The 21,038-nt window shown below is 34.3% G+C and overlaps 1 protein-coding gene and 1 pseudogene across 1 annotated transcript; both read left to right on the top strand.

Moving 5' to 3' along the window:
• Nucleotides 1-1,971: 1,971 nt before the first annotated feature.
• Nucleotides 1,972-6,369, top strand: LOC115957311 (threonine--tRNA ligase, chloroplastic/mitochondrial 2-like). Its single transcript, XM_031075534.1, has 8 exons — nt 1,972-2,386; nt 2,777-2,923; nt 3,059-3,206; nt 3,730-3,983; nt 4,122-4,499; nt 4,739-5,047; nt 5,285-5,485; nt 5,836-6,369. Exons 1-8 carry the CDS (start codon nt 2,060-2,062, stop codon nt 6,094-6,096), a joined length of 2,025 nt encoding a protein of 674 aa, XP_030931394.1. The 5' UTR covers nt 1,972-2,059; the 3' UTR covers nt 6,097-6,369.
• A 3,052-nt stretch (nt 6,370-9,421) lies between these two features.
• LOC115956697 lies at nt 9,422-13,849 on the top strand (annotated as a pseudogene).
• Nucleotides 13,850-21,038: the final 7,189 nt, after the last annotated feature.

The raw sequence follows: 21,038 nt of genomic DNA on the forward strand, positions 1-21,038 counted from the left end.
TAATAAATGTGTCTTATTCAAATGAAATTTAATCTAATAGCCTTCATTTCTTTCTCTTTTCTAGTTATAAGTCAAGCAGCAGCAAGTGGTGGAAGTTCATGCTCAAGCAAAGGTATCTCAATTAGTGTTGATGACTAATTACTAACTAGGTAAGTTTCTGCCCTTACTGTTATTTCTATTGAGTTTGGTTCTGCCCTCTCTATTGTTTTTGGTTATTACTATTCTGTATTTTTTGGTCTTGCCTTATATTTCTATTGATAAATATCTTTTTGCCCATTTTCTTGTAGAAGGAAGGACACATTTTGTATAGGAGGCAGATTTTTGGATATATTTTGGAAGCTCTTTTGGACATATTGCTTTTCTAACTTATAATTTATAAATCAACTCTTGCTTATAGGAAAGAAAATTTATTAAGTTTATAGGTTTTCTTTTCTATAAGTCATGGACTTAACTATAGTATAGTTGCTCTTTAATGCTTTAGAAAAGCTATTTTTTGGAAATACTTAGGTATTTCATAATTGTAACTAATTATAACTAGCTACTGCCTTACACACTTGCAGTAATTGCCTTTCTGCCTTCTCTGACTCTTTGGAAATATTGCAAGATGCTCTTATTATCTGTTGTTGCCAGACTTGTGGTGTGGCTGTGATTGATTTATTTGTTGGAATTTTTTTGTTGGCTTATGTTACATGTATGGAATGGTTGGCACAACTTGGCAGGTTTAATATGTTGAGATGGGCTTTTGTGCTTATTAGACTTTCTTGATTTGTTTTGGGATTTTTAAGGTACTGCCCAGGTCTTAAGGCTAAGGCATTTGAAAAATATTTCTTTCTTGTATTGTGTGGTTTTAACAGGTGGTTAGAAAGTGATATTATGTGTGTTTTTATGTGCTTGCTAATTTGCCTAGGTTTTTACGTGTTATTTACTATATTTGTTGTCATCATATGTGAGCTAAAAACATTAAATTTAGACTGATAAGGCCTAGAGGCCCAAAAGATTCAAAGTTGTGTGTGACATACAAGCTGAGCTTGAAGTCCCAATTTGAAATAAAGGATGTGAAAAGAGGCCCATATGATATATAAACATGGTTCAAAAATATATAAATCTTTGTTAAAAGTAAGCCCATTAATTTGGGCCCAAAAGGCCTGTCAAAAATTGAGTTAAAAAAATTCATGCAATTTCACAAAATTGGCCCAATTCAAAGCCCAAACCCGCCTAACCGACGAATCCAACCCGTTCAACTAATGACCCGAACCGTCGGATTTGACCCATATATTTGGTCGGTTGCAGGTCGCATTTTTGGTAACCTGACCTAGTCGGGTTGAATCCGAGTTAGGCCCAAACTCGGGCCGAGTAGACTCGACTCGTGGACAGCCCTAAGGGTGTGTTTGTTTGGAGGTGAAATAGGGTGGATGGAAAACTTTAGAGAGAAAATAGGAAGGAAATTTTTTTTTTGAGTGTGTTTGGTTAGGTGGGAAGGAAGGAAAATAAATGGTGAGGTTTAGATGTTTTCTCTTCGGGCCCATCAAAAAGTTTTCTCCATAAAATGGAAAGAAAATTGAAGGGAAAAAATAGGGCTACTTAATGGACAAAAATACCCATGTTCAGATCCTTCTTTTTTTTTTTTTTTTTTTTTTTTTTGGGCTGTGGGTGGGAACGTTGACATTGCCTTTATTTTTTTTAGGACGTTGATTTTTTTTTAACTAAACTATTTTTTTTGGGAATATGATTTTTATTTTTTTAATAAATTGGATGATTTTTATTTTTTTATAGTTATTTGTCACTTTTTTGGTTTTAATTGACCGTCATTTTCTATAATAATATATAAGTAAATTTATACAAACTCAATTTTTTTTATTCCTCTATTTGTTTAGTCACAACCAAACAAAAAAGATATAAATGAAATTCGTTTTTATCTCTCCATTTTTCTATCCTTCCCCTATTTTTTGCCCTTCCATTTTTCCGTCACACCAACCAAACGGACCATGACTGCCATCACCCCCTAACAATACAAAACCAAAACAAAACTCCCACCACACACGAATGTTCAAAAGCTGAAATGTCAAACGTCATTCTTCCCAGTGTGAGAATGGCAGTCTCCTCCTCCAACTCTTTCCTATCCACATCTCTCCTCAAACCCAGCTTCTCCCACTTCCCTTTAAAACGCCTCGTTTCAATTCCCACCTGCCTCTACGACAGCAACAACAACGACAAGAAGAAACTTTCAACCGCAACTCCAGCTTGTGCTATTGCCACCGATTCTTCTCAGTCTCACACTCAGACTGCCACTTTCTCCCTAAACGACGGAACCCAGATTGACAAAACAGAGAAACTCGTCCTTCCCACCAACCAATCCTCTCAGAATCTACTCAGAATCCGCCACACGGTAATTTTAATTTTGTCAAAAAGCTCATAATTCTTTCGTTTTTATTTTTTATTTTATTTTATTGTCATTGGTAGATAAAGCAATTGGTTTGTGAACTTGGGTTATTTATGGCTCTTTTATTCTTGATTTTTATGTTACAAAATGGTATCTAAACAAAGGGGTTTTTGTTTTTGTATGCCCAAAATACATATAAGTGTTTAATTTATTTGTAATTGGTTCAATTTTCTTTGCATTAATAGCCCAGCAAGATACCAGTTCATTTTACTGTTTCACATCTTTACTTTGTTCTACGAATTTAAGTAATATATGTATGTGTGCCATCGAGTGGGACTATGACTCTTGGTACAGTGTTTTTGGGGGACTGATTGATTTATTTGCATCAACATATAGTGTGCACATGTGATGGCCATGGCTGTCCAAAAGCTATACCCGGATGCGAAAGTGACGATTGGGCCGTGGATAGATAGTGGATTTTATTATGATTTTGATATTGAGCCTTTAACGGATAAAGACTTGAAGAGGATCAAGAAAGAGATGGTAAGTATACTCTTTTTTTTATGAGTAACTTTTTCTTGTTTTTGAAATTTTAGAATGGAAGCTTACGAGCTTTGGAAACTATTCATTAGCCTATGGTTTCAGGGTACAGAATTTATTTCTTACATCCATCTGTAGGATCGGATCATTGCTAGAAATTTACCACTTATAAGAGAAGAAGTTTCAAGAGATGAAGCTCAGAGAAGAATAATGGCTATCAATGAACCTTACAAAATAGAGATTTTGGAAAGTATTAAGGAGGACCACATTACCATCTATCATATTGGTATGACTTGTCACTGCCTTTTAATTATTGTTCCCCATGTCTTATGTGCTTTAGTTAAAGCTTGTCATTTCATGTGCATCCCCTTTGCTATACTGCTTGTCTAAGTATAATGTCTTTTTAATTTGTTAAAAGAAAGATTACCAATTGCCCCAAAAGCTTGAGCTATTAAAACAATACTGAATTTAAACATTTAACCGTTATTTGAACACTCCTCACTTGTGCACCTAGACTCCCCCTTAATAAGTGGTGCCCAACATGTGGGATTTTAAATTTTTTAAAATGGGAGATAGAGTAAAGACACAGTCCAAACTCAAGACCACTTGCTCTGAAACCATGATAAATTATGAATTGTCCCAAAAGCGTAAGCTATTAGGAAATTGTGAATTTAATCATTTTTTAACCATTATTGTAGCAAGACAAGTAACAATTTTTCTTTGTAGAGTTTGATTTTAAATGAAGTAGTATGCAGTTAGATGTGAACTTATCTAAATCTTCTGATTGTATTATTCTATTTTCTTTCCAGGTAATGAATGGTGGGATCTTTGTGCTGGGCCTCATGTTGAATCTACTGGAAATATTAACAGGAAAGCTGTTGAACTTGAATCTGTTGCTGGTGCATACTGGAGAGGGGATGAAAAGAAACCAATGCTGCAGAGGATTTATGGCACTGCATGGGAAAATGAAGAACAATTGAAAGCATACCTTCATTTCAAAGAGGAGGCTAGACGCCGGGATCACAGACGCCTTGGCCAAGATCTTGATCTGTTCTCCATACAGGTACTTGTTCTACATTGAACTGATACTGTTCTTTGCTGCTTGTACAGATTAATTAGTTAGAATTTCTATCTAATTCGATTTTGTTGTTAGATTGCTGATTTCATTCTATACTTTAGCTTATTGGCTACATTTATGCAGGATGAAGCTGGTGGTGGTTTAGTTTTCTGGCATCCAAAGGGTGCTATTGTGAGGCACATAATAGAAGATTCATGGAAAAAAATACACATTGAACGTGGTTATAATCTGTTGTATACTCCACATGTGGCCAAGGCAGACCTTTGGAAGATCAGTGGCCATTTGGATTTCTACAGAGAGAATATGTTTGATCAGATGAATATCGAGGATGAACTTTATCAACTTCGACCAATGAATTGCCCTTACCACATTCTAGTTTACAAAAGAAAGCTTAACTCTTACCGGGATTTTCCTATTAGAGTTGCAGAGTTGGGAACAGTATATAGATATGAATTATCTGGAAGCTTACATGGCCTTTTCCGTGTAAGAGGTTTCACCCAGGTATATTATTATTTCTTATTTTGTAATTGTCACTCCATGCATTCAAATGCCCTAGATGTTTTTCCAATCATATGATCTTTCATAATTATAGGAAGACCAAAGCCAACTGTCAGTCTTCATGGTGTTGTATAGTGACTATAACATAGCAGAAAAGGTGGATAGAAGTTGGCCCTCTTTCTGCTGTCACAACATGCATATATGACCTGGTTTTTGGTTTAACCTCAGGACCCCTTTTGCAGGATGATGCGCACATCTTTTGTTTAGAGGATCAAATCAAAGATGAAATCAGTGGTGTCCTAGATCTTACAGAAGAAATATTACTGCAATTTGGTTTTAGCAAGTATGAAGTCAATCTCTCTACAAGACCAGAGAAAGCTGTTGGAGGCGATGATATATGGGAGAAAGCAACATCTGCCCTTAAAGATGCTTTGGATGATAAAGGGTGGAGCTATCAACTTGATGAAGGTGGTGGTGCCTTTTATGGCCCAAAGATTGATCTCAAGATTGAGGATGCTCTTGGAAGGAAGTGGCAATGTTCAACCATACAGGCAATTTCTAAACTCAAAAAGATCTGCAGAATTTGATGTGCATTTAGATTGGTGCAGCTAGACTGTCTAAATCATCTCTCTCTCTCTCTCTCTCTCTCTCTCACTTTCCATATATATATATATATGCACACACTTCTGATAGTTCTTAAAAAGTGTTTGGTCAGGTTCAAAGCATTCTTTTGAATGATATAAAAAGCACTGATTGTTTAACTTCATATTTCTTTTCAACATTTGCAGGTTGATTTTAATTTGCCCCAGCGATTTGACATCACGTATGTTGACTCAAACTCAGAAAAGAAGCGACCTATCATGATCCATAGAGCAGTACTTGGATCCTTGGAGCGATTCTTTGGAGTTCTCATAGAACATTATGCAGGGGATTTTCCTTTGTGGCTTTCACCTGTCCAAGCTCGAGTTTTACCAGTTACAGATATCCAGGTATATATTCTCTTAGGTAGATTTATGGAGCATGTTTGGTTATCTAAGCAATTTGTGTAGCCCGGTTTTTATTTTGCATAGAATATAATGCATAAGTTCATCATAATAAATGGGACAGTTTAAGCATGGCAGCCATCATCATACCGTTTGAAATGGGGTGTTTCATGAAATTCTGAGGAATTTTTCTATCCCATCAGTCTGGTGATGACTAATTTCTTCCAATGGCTCCATTTAAGATGATGAATTTGTGCATTAGATGGTATGCACAATTTGAGCCAACCCAACTATCATGGGTAACCAAACTTACTGTGAAATGAGTTGAAAGGAAATAATTGCATGTCTTTAAACAGCTTGAATACTGCAATGAGGTGACAAAAAAATTGAAAGCAAACAGCATTCGAGCTGAAGTTAGCCATGGTGAGCGTTTGCCAAAACTCATTAGAAATGCAGAGAAGCAAAGAATTCCATTAATGGCTGTTGTGGGCCCCAAGGAAACTGAAACTCAAACTGTTACAGTTAGATCTAGGTTTGGAGGAGAGCTTGGAACAATGACGATTGATGATTTTGTAAGCAGAATCAAGACTGCCACTGAGAACAGGACTTCATTTTGAGGTACACGTAGCTGAGAAAAGATGGTGTTCTACTTATTTTAAGGATGTCTATGCCAACAGAAAAAAAGAAAAAAGAAAAAGATGGAACAATTTTATGATATGTAGGTATTCTTTTACATGAGTCTATATATATACTGGAGTACCATATCATTGTGTCCATATGTTCTTTAGTAATCTTTTTGGTTGGAATGTGGACTGGAGTAGATAGAATTGTTTTAGGAGGGAAAGAAATATCATTACAATTTTAATTTACATTCCATTTCTTTCATTCAATTTTCCATGTTCATTGCCAGCTTTCTCGTCCCCTGCTATTACAATTTTTTTACAACAGTGAGTTAGACGTTAGACCAGACAGACATTAGCACACATCCGGGCTAGCAAGGGATTAACTATTCATACAGTACATTAAAGAACTCAAAAAAAGAAAAGAAAAAAAGAAAAAGATTCTTAACTATTTTGATTTGTCAAACTGTCGTAGCAATACCAAGCCCTATTTAGCGAGCAAGTTCAAACATATATTTTCACATTTTAAATAATTTTACACATATTTCAACATATTTTTTTATCCATACGCATATAAAAAATACTCAAATAATATTACTTAAATTCCTTTACCAAACGGGCTCCAAATTTCAACATCAATTTCCCATCATGAATTCATGATTAGATAACATCGATGTTGAAATGAAGTCTCCATTTGAAGATACCTAGTAAATGTTGTCTGTTCTTAACTTTAAAATTGGCCTACCAAAGAAAGGCACGTGTGTAATGGAGATGCATCTGTCAAGATTTCTATGGATACTAGATGGCCAAATAGCATGTGTACAATCAAGTAAAAAGTTATAATCAAGTAAATAGTTATAATATATATATATATATATATATATAGGCAAAACTCGGAAAAAATCTAAATAAATTTTAAATTAAAATTCAATTAAAATTTAATTTTACGTTACATGTCTTGTCCAATCTAAGTTCTTAAAATTTTGAGGCAAGTGAGTTAATTCAGTGTAAAAATTAGATTTCAATTAGAGTTTAATATTGTGTCAAATGTCCTATCTAATTTAAGTTTTTTAATTTTTGTGTCAAATGAGTTAATTTAGTGTAGAAAACAAGATGTCCAATATAAATATATAATTATATATTTAACTCTATATATAAAATTAGAGGAAGAGAGAATTTTTTTTTTGGTATAACTAAAATCAATTCAAATTTATAAGCCATTTATGTAATATACTATGACTATGTATGGTTCATTACTAATTAGGTAGTACGTATGTACGTCTGTACGAACGTACGTCTGTACATACATACATACATATATATATATATATATATATATTAACCCAAGTTTAGAGAACAAAATTGAATTTTGTTTTTTTTTTAACTTTCCATGCAAATTAAATTGTTTAGATTTTTGTTGTTATTTTTTCTCTCAACTAATGAGCATATTTTTTATACTATTTCTATTCAGATATTTTATATGCGAAGATATTGAATGTAATAAACTGTAATTGAGTTGAATGATTTTATGCATCTATCCCCATTCAATTTAGGAGATATTATTTAACCAATTTATTATTTTATTGTGTGTTGTATTCAGTAGAATTTTATAGACAATAATTGTGAATTGATATTGTCTACGTAGTATTCAATAGTGATTTTCAAAATTATATAAGTAGTAGCAATATAAAGAAAAACTTGGTGTAACCAATATCATATAAATTGTAAGGAAAAATTATTTTAGTACCTCCAAATGTCCAGGTCCAACTATGTCCTATATGTTTAATAACCTAAACTAACGTCAATAGCACCACTACAATTGATCATTCTCGTGCGTGAGCACATGTTACATACTAGTTAATATCAATTAGTGCAGTAGAGTTCAACTTATATCTTTTGGTTTTTCCATTTGTTGTTGAGAAGAATGGTTTTTCCAACTTAGATACAAGTTTTAATTGGGGAATCTAATATACCATACTAAGTCTTACTTTTTCAATGGAGATGTTGAGGTTGAAATTGTCGTGGCCCTAACTATTCAATTAAAAAAAGAAGAAAAAAGAAGAAGGAGACAAGTAGTAGGATATATATGTCGGTGACAACCTTTGAGACTAAAGTTGGTGGAGTCTTCAATACATTTCAGAACTTAGCTCATTCTGTTGATGTAGAGAGTGAGTGATTTATTTATTTTAAGTTTTTTTTGAGAGAGTTTCAACATATGACGTTTGCTTCTGATGATAGCTTCTTATCATTAGACAAAGACACTAATTAATTTTTGGTGTAGGTGAGAATTGAATCCCAGATCTTTTATTTAACAATCAGAGATTTTATCAGTTGAGTTAACTAAAACCCACTAATTATTTTAAGTTGAAGTTAAGTCTTAGCTTATTTTTTTAATCTCACTTGCATTCGAATTTATTGTTTTAGTCAAAGTTGAATGATGTCACCTCTTAATTGAGGGTTGAGGCAATATCGAATCGAACTCAAACCTTTGATTTCAAGAAAAATCATACCAAATATATATATATATATATATATATATATAAAATAGGTCCATTAATTTCTCTAATATATATGTAGCTTAACAAATTTTACTAAAAGATCATCTTGTCTCCCCCATTCTATATACCTATAGTGAAAGTACCTAATGTCTTTAAAGATAAAATGCCAACTTTTGTGATCGGTTTGGATTTTTTTTTTTTTTTAAAATTTTTTTATAATTATTTTTAATGCCAGTGTGATATGCAATCAGAATACACTGCATCTTGATGTGGAAGTTTGACCCTACCATCTTATCTAAACTCTCTTTTTATCACCACCTATGTTATTAATAACGTTTGACTAAATGAATAGTTTCATAGTTTGTCCATCATACATGATCTTTCAAATGTAACATAAAATCTAAATAGCAAGAACTAATGGCTTTAATGGCTGGAGGTCAAATAAGCTTCCACACAACACAAGTGGTTCCTTATAATATGTGATTGTTCATGCATGTGAATTTTTAGAGCCGAGAAGCCTGCTGGTAAATTAATTAAGCATGCACAATGACCCTGATAATGGATGATCATTTTACTCTAAAGAAACGAAAACTACCACCAACATACATGATACATACATAAATTTTTTTTAAAGTCAAAGATATAAGACCACCTAATATTAGGTTGAAGTTTTTGTGGTTATTGAGCATCCCTGATTGCACCATAAATGAAGCCCTTAAGGTTGACTTACATCTTCGTTATTTAAAAGATTCAAACTAAAAGAAGTTACATAAAAAAATAGATACTATAAAATAAAATAAAAAGAAGAAGGAGAGAAATACAACATGGATTCAAAATTTACCATAGGAGCAGTATGCTTTATGATAATCTGGCTTGCATTAATCAGAAAATCCCAAGGTGCAGATATCAACGTAATAAAATATGGAGCAGCGTATCAAAAAAAAAAAAAAAAAAAAAAAAATGGAGCAAAGGCTGATGGCAAGCCAGATGATAGGCAGGTAAAAAAATTTTCTCTCATTCTTGAGAGTTTCATTGAAATTAACTTATTAAAATGTTTTCATTTAATGCCTTTTGCATTTGATTTCTGAAGTTTGTTTTGTGCATGATTGATGCTTAGGCTATTACTAGTACTTGGAAAGAGGCATGCACATCTACAGATCCTAGCACCGTTGTGATACCAAAGAGAAAGCACATGGTTGGTCCATTGAATTTCCAAGGACCCTGCAAGGCATCAGTCAGTATTCTGGTTCAAGGATACATGGTGGCTCCAATTGACCTCAACAAGTTCAACCCGCAGGACCATTGGACTGTTTTCCAAAATATTGATGGGTTGATGGTATCAGGAGGTGGAACTTTTGATGGCCAAGGATCACTTGCTTGGTCACAAAATAATTGTGCAAAAACTGGGATATGCGATTCACTGCCCATAGTATATGTGCTATATATTGTCTCGTATGACACTCCCAAATCTCTAGCGTGTTTGTCTAACATAACACATATAATAGGATCATCTCCATTTTAAATGGATCTATTTTATAAGTGTAGATTAAATATATTACTAATACAAGGTTTTGTTCAATTTCCCATTATTTACAATTTTAAATGATTTGACATTCTTTAGATTGCTAGATCCCAAAAAAATAAAATTTTAACCGTGAAATGAATTTCGTTGGAGAGGATCTTGTTTTGCCAGACATGTATTCGTGTTAGAGGCATTGGAGACACTTTTGCATTCATGTTCTTGGTGTGTTGTGAAGAAAAAATTATTATCATTTTTAAAATTAAAAAAAAAAAAACATTCCTTTGTTTCTATATATGTTTTTAAAGACTTCGACAGTTTTTATTTATTAAGAAAACTTGTAATACAACTTAAGTGAGGATGGAGAAACAAATTTTAGATATTTTTGTAAGAAATATCAAGATTCAAAGGTCATTCACTTAAAAATAAATATAAAATTTTCTTATAAATAAATAAATAATATATTGGGCCAAAAGATTTTTAAATAATAAATTGTTATATCCTCATGTTTTTGTGTTCTAAATTTTTAAGAATTGTCGTATCGTTGTTTCTTGTGCAGTGTTGTGTTGTTTTTATGTCCATAATTCTTAGACTTTGAATTTTAAGATTCTTAGTAGGTATTTATGTTTTCAATTTTGACATCTTTTTGCGTAATTCCTTGTATTGAAAATTTAATAAGCTAGAAATATGATTCATTGTATATATTTCGATTTTATGCACAGAATTTGCGGTTCACTGGGGTTACCAATTCGAAGATTCAAGACATAACATCACTGAACAGCAAGTCTTTTCACATGAACATATTGAATAGCAAGAATGTGACCTTACAAAATATTACCATTAATGCACCCGGAAAAAGCTTAAATACTGATGGAATTCATATTGGCCGGTCAAGTAGGATCAATATTACTCACGCAGACATTAAAACTGGGGATGACTGTGTCTCCCTTGGTGATGGAAGCCAACAAATAAATGTTGAAAACATGACCTGTGGACCTGGCCATGGCATAAGTGTTGGAAGCCTAGGCAAGTACCATAATGAATAGCCTGTTATAGGAGTTACAGTGAGAAATTGCACCCTTACAAATACAATGAATGGTGTTAGGGTTAAAACTTGGCCATCTTCTCCTAGTGGTATGGCTTCAGATTTGCATTTTGAGGATATTATCATGAACAATGTTTGCACGCCCATTCTTATAGACCAACAAGATTGCCCGCACAATCAATGCCAATCAAAGGTACTTCACAAAAATATTAGAAAAAAGAAGTAATTCAATGGTTCAGTAGTCTTTTGTGTTGGGTTTGACTTGCATCTAGTGCAAACCGACACATACATAACACATGTCCAAGAATGATCATTGTGTGCGCAATGTGTGGTGTTGGGGAGAATGCCTCGGCCGAGTGGACCGGGGCGGAGAAATAAAGGAGTTGTCACTTAGTTTTATGGTCTAGGAACTATGAATATAGTGTCCTTACGTGAAAGGACCGATCTTACTATCAGAGTATGGATTCAAAGTTTAAGTATGGGGATAGGAAAGTGTTAGGCACCCAACCCTGCCTTACCCGTGGGTTGGTTTTCAGTCATTGTATCTTACATCTTAATCTCATTTAAGGAATGTTCAACATTGTATCCTACACACACACACACACTAACATGCATCTAACAATCAACATGACATCAAACATCCCATAACCCTATCATACATCTATCATGCATCTCATATCATCACAAATCCTAACATACATCTATCATGGCATCTCATCATCACAAACCCTAGCATGCAGCTATCATGGCATCATATCCAACCTAGCATACATTACCTTACATAGCATCATATTACATCCAAGGCAAGAACATGTATATATCAAGGTAGAAACATAGGTAGCAAACAAATCATGTTATCATTCGAAGCATGGCATATAGACTTGCATATACATGTTTATCAAAGGAAGGCAAAGCTTTTATAACAAACAATTGCACGTTCATGTGAATGCATGACTTACCTTACTTACCTTACTGCATCTCAGCACCAATGCATCAATGAATGGACATGTGAATGCATGTTCATGGTATCAAAGTAAGAATTACGAGGAAAACCCTAATCTAGCATGTTAAAGCCAAACAAAAAGTTAAATAGAGGAAAAGAGACTTAAAAAGCATAAAAGGAATAAAACAGAGGCATATGGTGTAAAAGAAAAGAAGAATGGAAGCATAAAACTTAGATTAGGGTTTCTGAACACGAGTACGTAGGCCAGTTGTATGCGTACGCATACTTCGAGCTTGTATATGCATGTAGGAAGCATCACACGTAGACACACCCTGCAGAACCCTAATCCAGAAAACAAGAACACAAACATAGTAGAACTTTAAAATGACAATTCTAGCAACCTAACATGTTTTTAAACACAAAAACTACTAAACCCTAGGATAAACAAACATATCTAAACACAAACAAAGCAAAGAAACAAGATTGAAAAGAAGATTAAAGCATAAATGAAAGGAAAAAAAAAGGTTAGAACATATACCTCAAAATAAAAAGCTCTTTTGCTTGATTTTGACCATTCCCCTCAGTCAAATATATTCACAACCAAACAAAAATGATTAGTAAACTTCAAAACTCAAGGATCAAGTCCAAAAAAGGTCCCAATTAAAATAAAATTGACTTAAGGATGTTTTGTGAAAAACTCCATCTTTGATTCACTATTTCTAGTAAATCTTAGGCTTTCCCTTAGAATTTTCTGTGTTTTTGAAATATACCATGTAAGGATTTATATAGTTAAAAAATAGAGGTTTGGAATGGCTCCCAGACAATGTGGAATTCATTCCAAACCTCAGTCTTTAATGCAGAAAACTTGCATTTCATAGGTTTCTGAAATCCTAGTTGCGTGCATAGGTTCGTGCTTACATACGCATGAATCAGACCCGTGTATGCAAGTCCTTGCCTGTGTATGCAGGCCAAGGGTTTCCTTGGCCTTCATTTTCCTTGGGCCTTAGAATTTCGGTATCTTTGGGGAACAGGGGCCCGAGTCATAAATGGTACAAAATACGGTGTTTACTATCATATATTTGTCTCGTATCCCATCTAGTACATCAGAAGCTTTGGTTTTATTCATTTATTTATTCAAGCTAGCTTGGACAAAAAGTTTTATTGATTTGACGGTTTCTTTTGCATATGGGTTCCCTCACATGTTCAGATTAGCAATGTTAGCATCAAGATCATTTGGGGCACATCGGCAACCCAGCTTGCTATGAAACTTGCTTGTAGCACAAGCATTCCTTGCCAGAATGTGAAGATCAGCGACATTAACTTGACATATAGTATGTGTTTGGATTCCACGTCCACAGCTACGTTTCGCGTTTCACGCGTTTTTTTTTTTTTTCGTGTTCAGCCCACAATGATTGACAAGTCAACTGTGAACAGTGCACCTGTACACTATTCACGAGTCCCACAAATTACACTTTTCAACAACTTTTTCATTAAAAATAGGCCCCACAGTACTATTTACACATTTAAAAATTATTTCGCTACAGTGTTTTCAGTTTTAGTTTTCAGTTTCAGCAAAAATAAATTGTATCCAAACGGACCCATAATAGTTCTTCAAAAAAAAAAAAAAAAAAAAAAAACTTGACATATAATAGAAAAGATGTCAATATTACATCCGAATGTGCAATGTTAATCCCACAGTTTCTGGCAAACTTGTCCCTCCTGTTTGTGCCAAGTCTTCTTCTTAATCTTTTCTTAGATTAAAAGAAATTGATAGGAATAGGAACAAAGTGATTCGCAACACCTTCATGCTTGTGTGCACGATGAGGTGAGAGATGAAACTATAATTCTATGTGATTGATGTTCAACTATATTTCATAACACTTTGTTGGAAATATTGTATGAACATTGCTCAAATTAATTAACAAAATTAAGAGATATTTCAGTATAGCATAAAAATTTAGAATTTAGAGTAGGAACTAATCAAATTGTTGAGATGAAGCATGGAATTGAATCTGCTATCCTTTTAAGAATAGATTTCTCTCCCACTAGGAATCCTTTGATGCAAATGGTTTAGGTAGTCATATTTTCAGGATACAACAAACAATTCTGCTAGTGAGCACTCATAGCCATAGTTTCGAATTCGTCCCCTAAGGAGAAAGTTTTTCATTATAAGACAAAAAGAGGGGAAAAATCAGAATAGTGTCTTTTTCATCTTTTGAGAGTGATCTCATATAGAAAACCAGTGTACATAAAGTAGGAAATAAGCAAGCTTTTTTTTTTTTGCCTACTTAATTCACGTACGGAGTGTTCTCATTGAAAATCCCCAAATGCAAAGGAAAATTTTCAAGGGGTTTGAGTGTTTAGTCTTCTCAATAAGTTCAATCTTCTTACGAAGGAAAATATATAAGAATAAATTGAGGAGGTCGTTGGGTATTGTTGAAAGGAAAGGAGAGGATTTTGAGGGATTTTTCTTTTTTTCATCTCATCCCTGTGATGTGAAGCCGCTGATTGCCAAAGGCAAAATCCAAAAGGTGCAAAGATGATTTATTTATTTATTTTTTATTTTTCCACCGAAGAAGTAAGACTCTAGAATATGGGCTTGTGTCTCTTTCGATTTTAAGTTATTGAGCTTGACATTTAAAATAAACCCAACACTTTCGTACCCTTTATTTGTTTTGAATGTATGGCTACTCCTTAGAGATAGATTCAGGATTTTAATGTAGGACTTTGGAGATTAAAGTATAAGTATAAAGTCCCAATTTGTAAGGATGGGTGTAAAAGTAAAACTTATATTTTACACAATTTCATAAGAGATTTCCACATTATTATTATTATTATTATTATTTACTTAAAACTCAATATATCCCACCACACTTAACAACATCTTAATAAACTCTCAATTTGGTTGGATTTTAAATGAATACATTAAAACTTACATAAATATTTGGAAAGGTTCTCAACATTAATAATATTATGAATTTGCTCAATAGATTTTGCGAAGACAATCAAACTACAAACATGAGGTACGATAAAAGATGTCATTATTATTCGACCATCACTTAGACCTAAAAAAGAAAGGCTCATTTCATGACTTAAATGAATTTTAGTTTCCTTTGTATATTTGACAATAAGAATCCAAATGTTAAAACTTAAAAGTTTCTTATTTTTTGTTTGGTTTACAACACTTGATAATAAAAATAAACAATACATTCTGTCACATTTTTAACAACACTTCTTGTAAACCTAAAGCAACATAATTTCATTGAGGCAACAGATCAAAAAAGTAATACATGTAAATTTTCATAAACTTAGAAGAGTAGATGTTATCAATGCAAGTCAAACATATCTTTTATGAACACTTCATAGCAAATCTGTCATTGAACATAGACATTTGTCCATTTGCATAGTAGTCCATATTTTTATTGTTTATTGTTTTGTCATTGTGTCAGCGAACATTAACACCCTATAGCTGTGAACTGGTTCTGCAACTGTGTACATTAAACTCATCACTAACAGAAGATGATTTTATTAAAGTAGCAATGGTTGAGCTAGAAACAAAGCAAGAACCTTAGCCTTACCAACCAAACATGAGATGCTTGTCTTCTTGTTCTCATTTCCTCCATGAAAGTAGGATCATAATTGGATGGAGTTATCTACCTTTTGTCGATGATAAACCAAATCTTTCATACCTTTAGGAAATATCAGCAACCCCTTCAATTATAACAACAATCCTAGTAAGTTAAAGCAAAATCACCAACACCCTTTCAAAAAGACTGGAATGTGCAAACCACTTTTAAATTAGAATCTATATTGCTTAAAGATTCAAACAAATGATGCTTTTCCTCCAAGAGTGTGTAATATACTTTCAAAGTCAAATTGGTGTTTTCCAAATGCCTATAATGTTGTCAAGAATCACCACATATGTTAGTAGTACAGTGTAAAACTTTGAGAGAATGATAATAAGAGATTTCATGCATACAATCTAATAATAAATAATGTCGTAAAAATTTAAATATTTCTTCTCTTTCTTCGTGTCTTTGGTGACATCCAAGAAAGACTTTCAAATCTGTTGTTTCTTAGCAACAAAGTAGCCAACAATGTAATTTATTTGAGATTATAATTTGAAAGATTAACTTTAACCACTACATTCCTTGATTTCCTTTAGCAACCAAATAGAACCATTTTTTTTTTTTTTTTTTTGGGGGGGGGGGGGGAGACATCTATATAAAGAAGATGCCCAAATCCCAACCAAACTAAATAAAAACCCAAAACTATTCACATGTATTATATTGCTACACTTTCTTAGTAACCAAACAGAAATCATTATATATAAAAAATTTTAAAAAAATTGTAATGGCAAAAAAAGAGAGAGGGTTTAAAAGAAACTAACCTCATATAATATGCGAAGGTACTCATTAGAGTCCACTGGCAACCCATGTAAAGAATACTTGTCGTCAACAACAGTGCAAGGCTGTAAGCAATATGCTATGCAGATTATGATCATTCCCCAAGAAAAGTTTTTATCTAAAATGAGAGAGGGGAATGGGAAGGACATAGATAATAAATTTGATTTATGTTATTAATTTAAAATTTCAAAGTTTTGGGACTTTCATATGAAAGGTTGCTAGAGCCACACATCAAGTAATTTAGGATTTTGAACATAATTGAGTCAAGATTAGTAACAATGAACAAAATAGTCCATCGGCTTTGTGTAGAAAATTCATCAAATTTAAAAGCAATTAATTCTTAAACTATTACATCAACTGGGGGAAAAAATAGAACTTTGAGAGGATGAAGATGAACTCACTCTTTAATGTTTTGGGCCTCACAACTCACTCTCATTGCAGCTATGCTGTTAGACATAGGAAGATAGAAGGAAAATGTTAAATCAAACACTTGAACTTGTTAAAATAAATATCTACGTAGAGTAGATATAAAACCATATTTTCTATAGGAGGTCAAGTTAATTTAGAAACACAAATAGGTCCAGTTTCAGATTCTTTCTAGAAAAATACTACCAATGAAAATGCAAGAAATAATAGAGAATAAAGGGGAAGACCGGTAAATACCTGGGCTGTTCTCATCTTGCGGTTTCTAAATTGTTCAAACAGTAGGATAGTTGTTCCCTATTAAAGAGAATAGATTGAATAACCCATCATGTAACTGCAAGCTTAAAAGCACTACACATGCAGTCAAAAACTTAATTCTGAAGAACCAAAAAGCAAGCCTTATAGGAGCATTAAAATATTTTGCAACCCCATCAAAGAAAACATTAACCTTTCAGTAGAGAGCCGAAGGTCAATATTTAACTATGAGAAGACAATACCAGAGTTAGCAATTGCCTTTGTCCTATGCACATGACAAATAATTGAGAGGCCAGAGTGCCCAATCGGACTTCCTTCAGGATAGAAAGGCTCAGCCAGAGCAATTAAAAGACAATGTGGCATTGGATTTTAACTTAAAACTTAATAGAAACTCCTGATTTAGTTGAATTTTCATATGGGTATTAGAATGGATGGAATATGGTTGTGCTTATCTATAAATGCTATATAAGAGATCTGGCTCTCCGTGTCACAAAACCTAAACCCAACGCATCAAACTTCTCCACTGCCTCTAACCGCTCCTTCTCCACACCTCTTTGGCCGCCGCTCACCAAGTTTAGTTTTTTGTTTCATTGGTGGTTTTATGGATTTAGTATTTAATTGGGTTTTATGAGTTTTGTGGGTTTGTAATGGAAACTTTGAGGTTTTTAATTTCGTGATTTACTAATTACTGTGTTTGTGGAGGGAATCTAAGGGGCCGTTTGGATTGAGTTTTTTGATAACTCAATTCTCAGTTTCCATAACTCATAACTCAAAAATGGTGGGACCCATAGCAAAAAGGTTGTTTGGTCAAACGATAACTCTGTTTCCATAACTTTGTTTCCATCACTCAATTCTCTGATTTTTGAGTTATGAGTTATGGAAACTGAAAACAACAAAAGGCTGTTGGAAACTGAAAACAATAAAAGGCTGTTTTCAGTTTCCATAACTCATAGCTCAATGGCATTTCTGTAAATAAACACACATGAGGGACCCACAGCCGCAACTTTTGACCACCTTTTGACTTTTTTTTTTTCTTTTTTTTTTTGGGTTGGCGTTGGCTGTGTTTTTTTTTTTTTCCTTTTTCTTTTTCTTTTCTGGGTTGGCGTTGGCTGTTTTTTGCCCCTCTCTCTCTCTCTATTGGACTTTTCGGTCCGATTGCATATTTTCTGATAGTCTAATTGTTTTCCCAGTGCATCACAATGTTTTGTTTTCCAATTGCGTTTAGGTTTAGAAATAGTTTTGTATTATAAATAGTATTATTTTTGTGGTTGCTTTTTAGGTATTCAGACAGACATTTGGTGTAAACAATCCCTTTAAAAGCAGTGTATGTTATCTTTACCTTGAGAATTGCATTTTACTGTGGATGATAATTCTTATCCTCACTTTGTGGGTGGGTGGGTACACATCTTCTGCTGGCAATTTTTGTTAATGAGAGATTTTCCTCCCCTAAGAAATGTGAGACAAAAAATAATACATGCCTATGCTTTTTCACCAATTACCTAATTGTTGTTGATCGTAGAGACTATGGCCCAACATTGAGTTAATGGAAAGTTTTCTTTAAATTTGAATGTGTAAATCTTTAATCATAGTGGTTACTGTTATTGTTTTCTCTATTTAGATGCTTGAATTTCTTGAATTTGCTGCAAACCTTCATGAGTATTACTTAATAAAATTTATGTCTCATATATGTGGTCAGCTGAAACTTTCATGCCCATTGCTATTGCACATGGAGGGGTACGTCCATGACTTTTTTATTTTTATTTTTTTATTACTGCATAACATTAATAAAACTTAAGTGCTACAAGTAGCTACATTAGAGGCCAAAGCAGCTTCTAAAAAGCTGGGGGTTTCTTCAACCCATGCCTCAAAATCAACTACAAACTTAGCATGATGAGCTAGAAGATGGGCTGGCCTATTGCCTACCCTTTTTATGTGAGAAAAATCAAAAGAACGACAAGCTTGAAGGTGATAGAGAATGCCTTCCAACAAGCAACAGCAGGTGGGACTAAGGAGCCTCCTTTAAGAAAATTGTATACTTGTAGTGAGTCCCCTTCGAAAATGATCTCTTGAATTCCAACATCCCTTGCAAACATCACAGCAGCTTCCATTGCCTTAGCTTCAGCTTCAAGAGCACCTAATGGAGCATATATCTGCTGAGTTAAGGCACCAACAACCTGAACATCAGCATCACGAATAATCACACCCAAGCCAGCAGTAAGTTGCTCCTTGAACACAACTCCATCAACATTTGCTTTATACATACCAGGCATGGGGGGTATCCACCTAGTATGGAGAGGGATTGTAGGCAGTTTAGGGCGATCTTGAACAGCTTGAAATTCTACTATCAGCCGAGAAGCTTCAAGAACAATATTTGTCATAGATATTGGCACATCACCATGTCGAATCCCATTTCGGTTGTTCCATAAATTCCAAGAGATGGCCATGAAGTGAGCAAGTTCAAAAACTGTTGGACCCTAGCCATTCCTACATTCCAAATCATATCCTCAAAAGTGCAATTTCTATCCACCACCAGACTGCAAGCTTCCCATACTGATTGAGCAAAAGCACAGTGCATAAGAACATGGCTTGTTGTCTCCCTACCTTGGTCACAATGGTCACAAACCTCAGAACTGATCACTTTCCTGTGGAATAGATTAGCTTTTGTAGGGAGTATATTCTGACAAGCCCTCCAAGCAAAGTTCTTTATTTTATTGGGCACATTAGCACTCCAAATGGACCTCCAAAGTTCCTGTTGTCCGCTAGGGCCTGAGGTACTTTCATTTTCTGCACTTTTCATATCCAAAGCCAACCAATAAGCACTTTTCACTAGGAACTTACCATTTGGTGTTGCTGCCCAGACCACTTTATCCCTAGGCATATGAGTGCTCAGAGGAATACTAAGGATAATATCCACTTCAAAGTTTAGGAACAACTCCCTTACTAGATCAGATCCCCAACTTGCCAACGCATCCCATGCTTAATTATTGACTGTGCTGCTAGAATGCTCCACCAAACATAGGACGGATTCCTGCCTTGTTGAGCTTGTACAAAGGAAGTGTCAGGGAAGTACTTACTTTTGAAAACCTGATAGAAAAGTGAGTTTGATTGTTGTTGTAGTTGCCACCCTTGCTTAGCTAGAAGGGCAAGATTGAAAGATCTTAGGTCCCTAAAACCCATACCACCATAAGCTTTCGAAGTACACAACTTTTCCCATCTCATCCAAGCCAGTTTATGCTCATCATTTTTCTACCCCCACCAGAATTTGCTTACCATACTATTCAAGTCATCATAAAGGGACTTTGGTAGTAGAAAGCAACTCATAGTATGTGTTAGGATTGCTTGCACAGCAGCCTTAATCAGCACCTCCCTACCTGCCATAGACAAAAAATTTTCCTTCCAACCAGCTATTTTGTTGGCCACTCGTTCCTTTAATTGTTAGAATGTATTACACTTGTTTCTACCCACTAAGGATGGCAAACCCAGGTACTTCTCATGTTGACGGATGATATCTACCCCAAATCTTTGCTTAGTATCTTCCTGGATCTCCATGGCTGTATTGGGGCTAAAAAATTACGAGGTTTTTTGTCTATTTACTTGCTGCCCTGATGCTCTTTCATAGACCAATAGCAATCTTTGGATTTCTTCATAGTCCTCAATGGTAGCATTACAGAAGAGAAGGCTGTCATCGGCAAAGAAAAGATGAGTGATGTGACGGCTTCTCTTGCAAACTTGGAGACCTTGAAGGGTGCCCGCCTCAGAAGCTCTGTGTAATAAGGCTGAAAGAATTTCTACACACAAAAGAAACAAATAGGGAGAGAAGGGGTCTCCTTGACGTAAACCCCTAGTTGGA

This window comes from Quercus lobata, chromosome 8 (genome assembly GCF_001633185.2).
Source record: "Quercus lobata isolate SW786 chromosome 8, ValleyOak3.0 Primary Assembly, whole genome shotgun sequence".
Classification (NCBI taxonomy): Eukaryota; Viridiplantae; Streptophyta; class Magnoliopsida; order Fagales; family Fagaceae; genus Quercus; species Quercus lobata.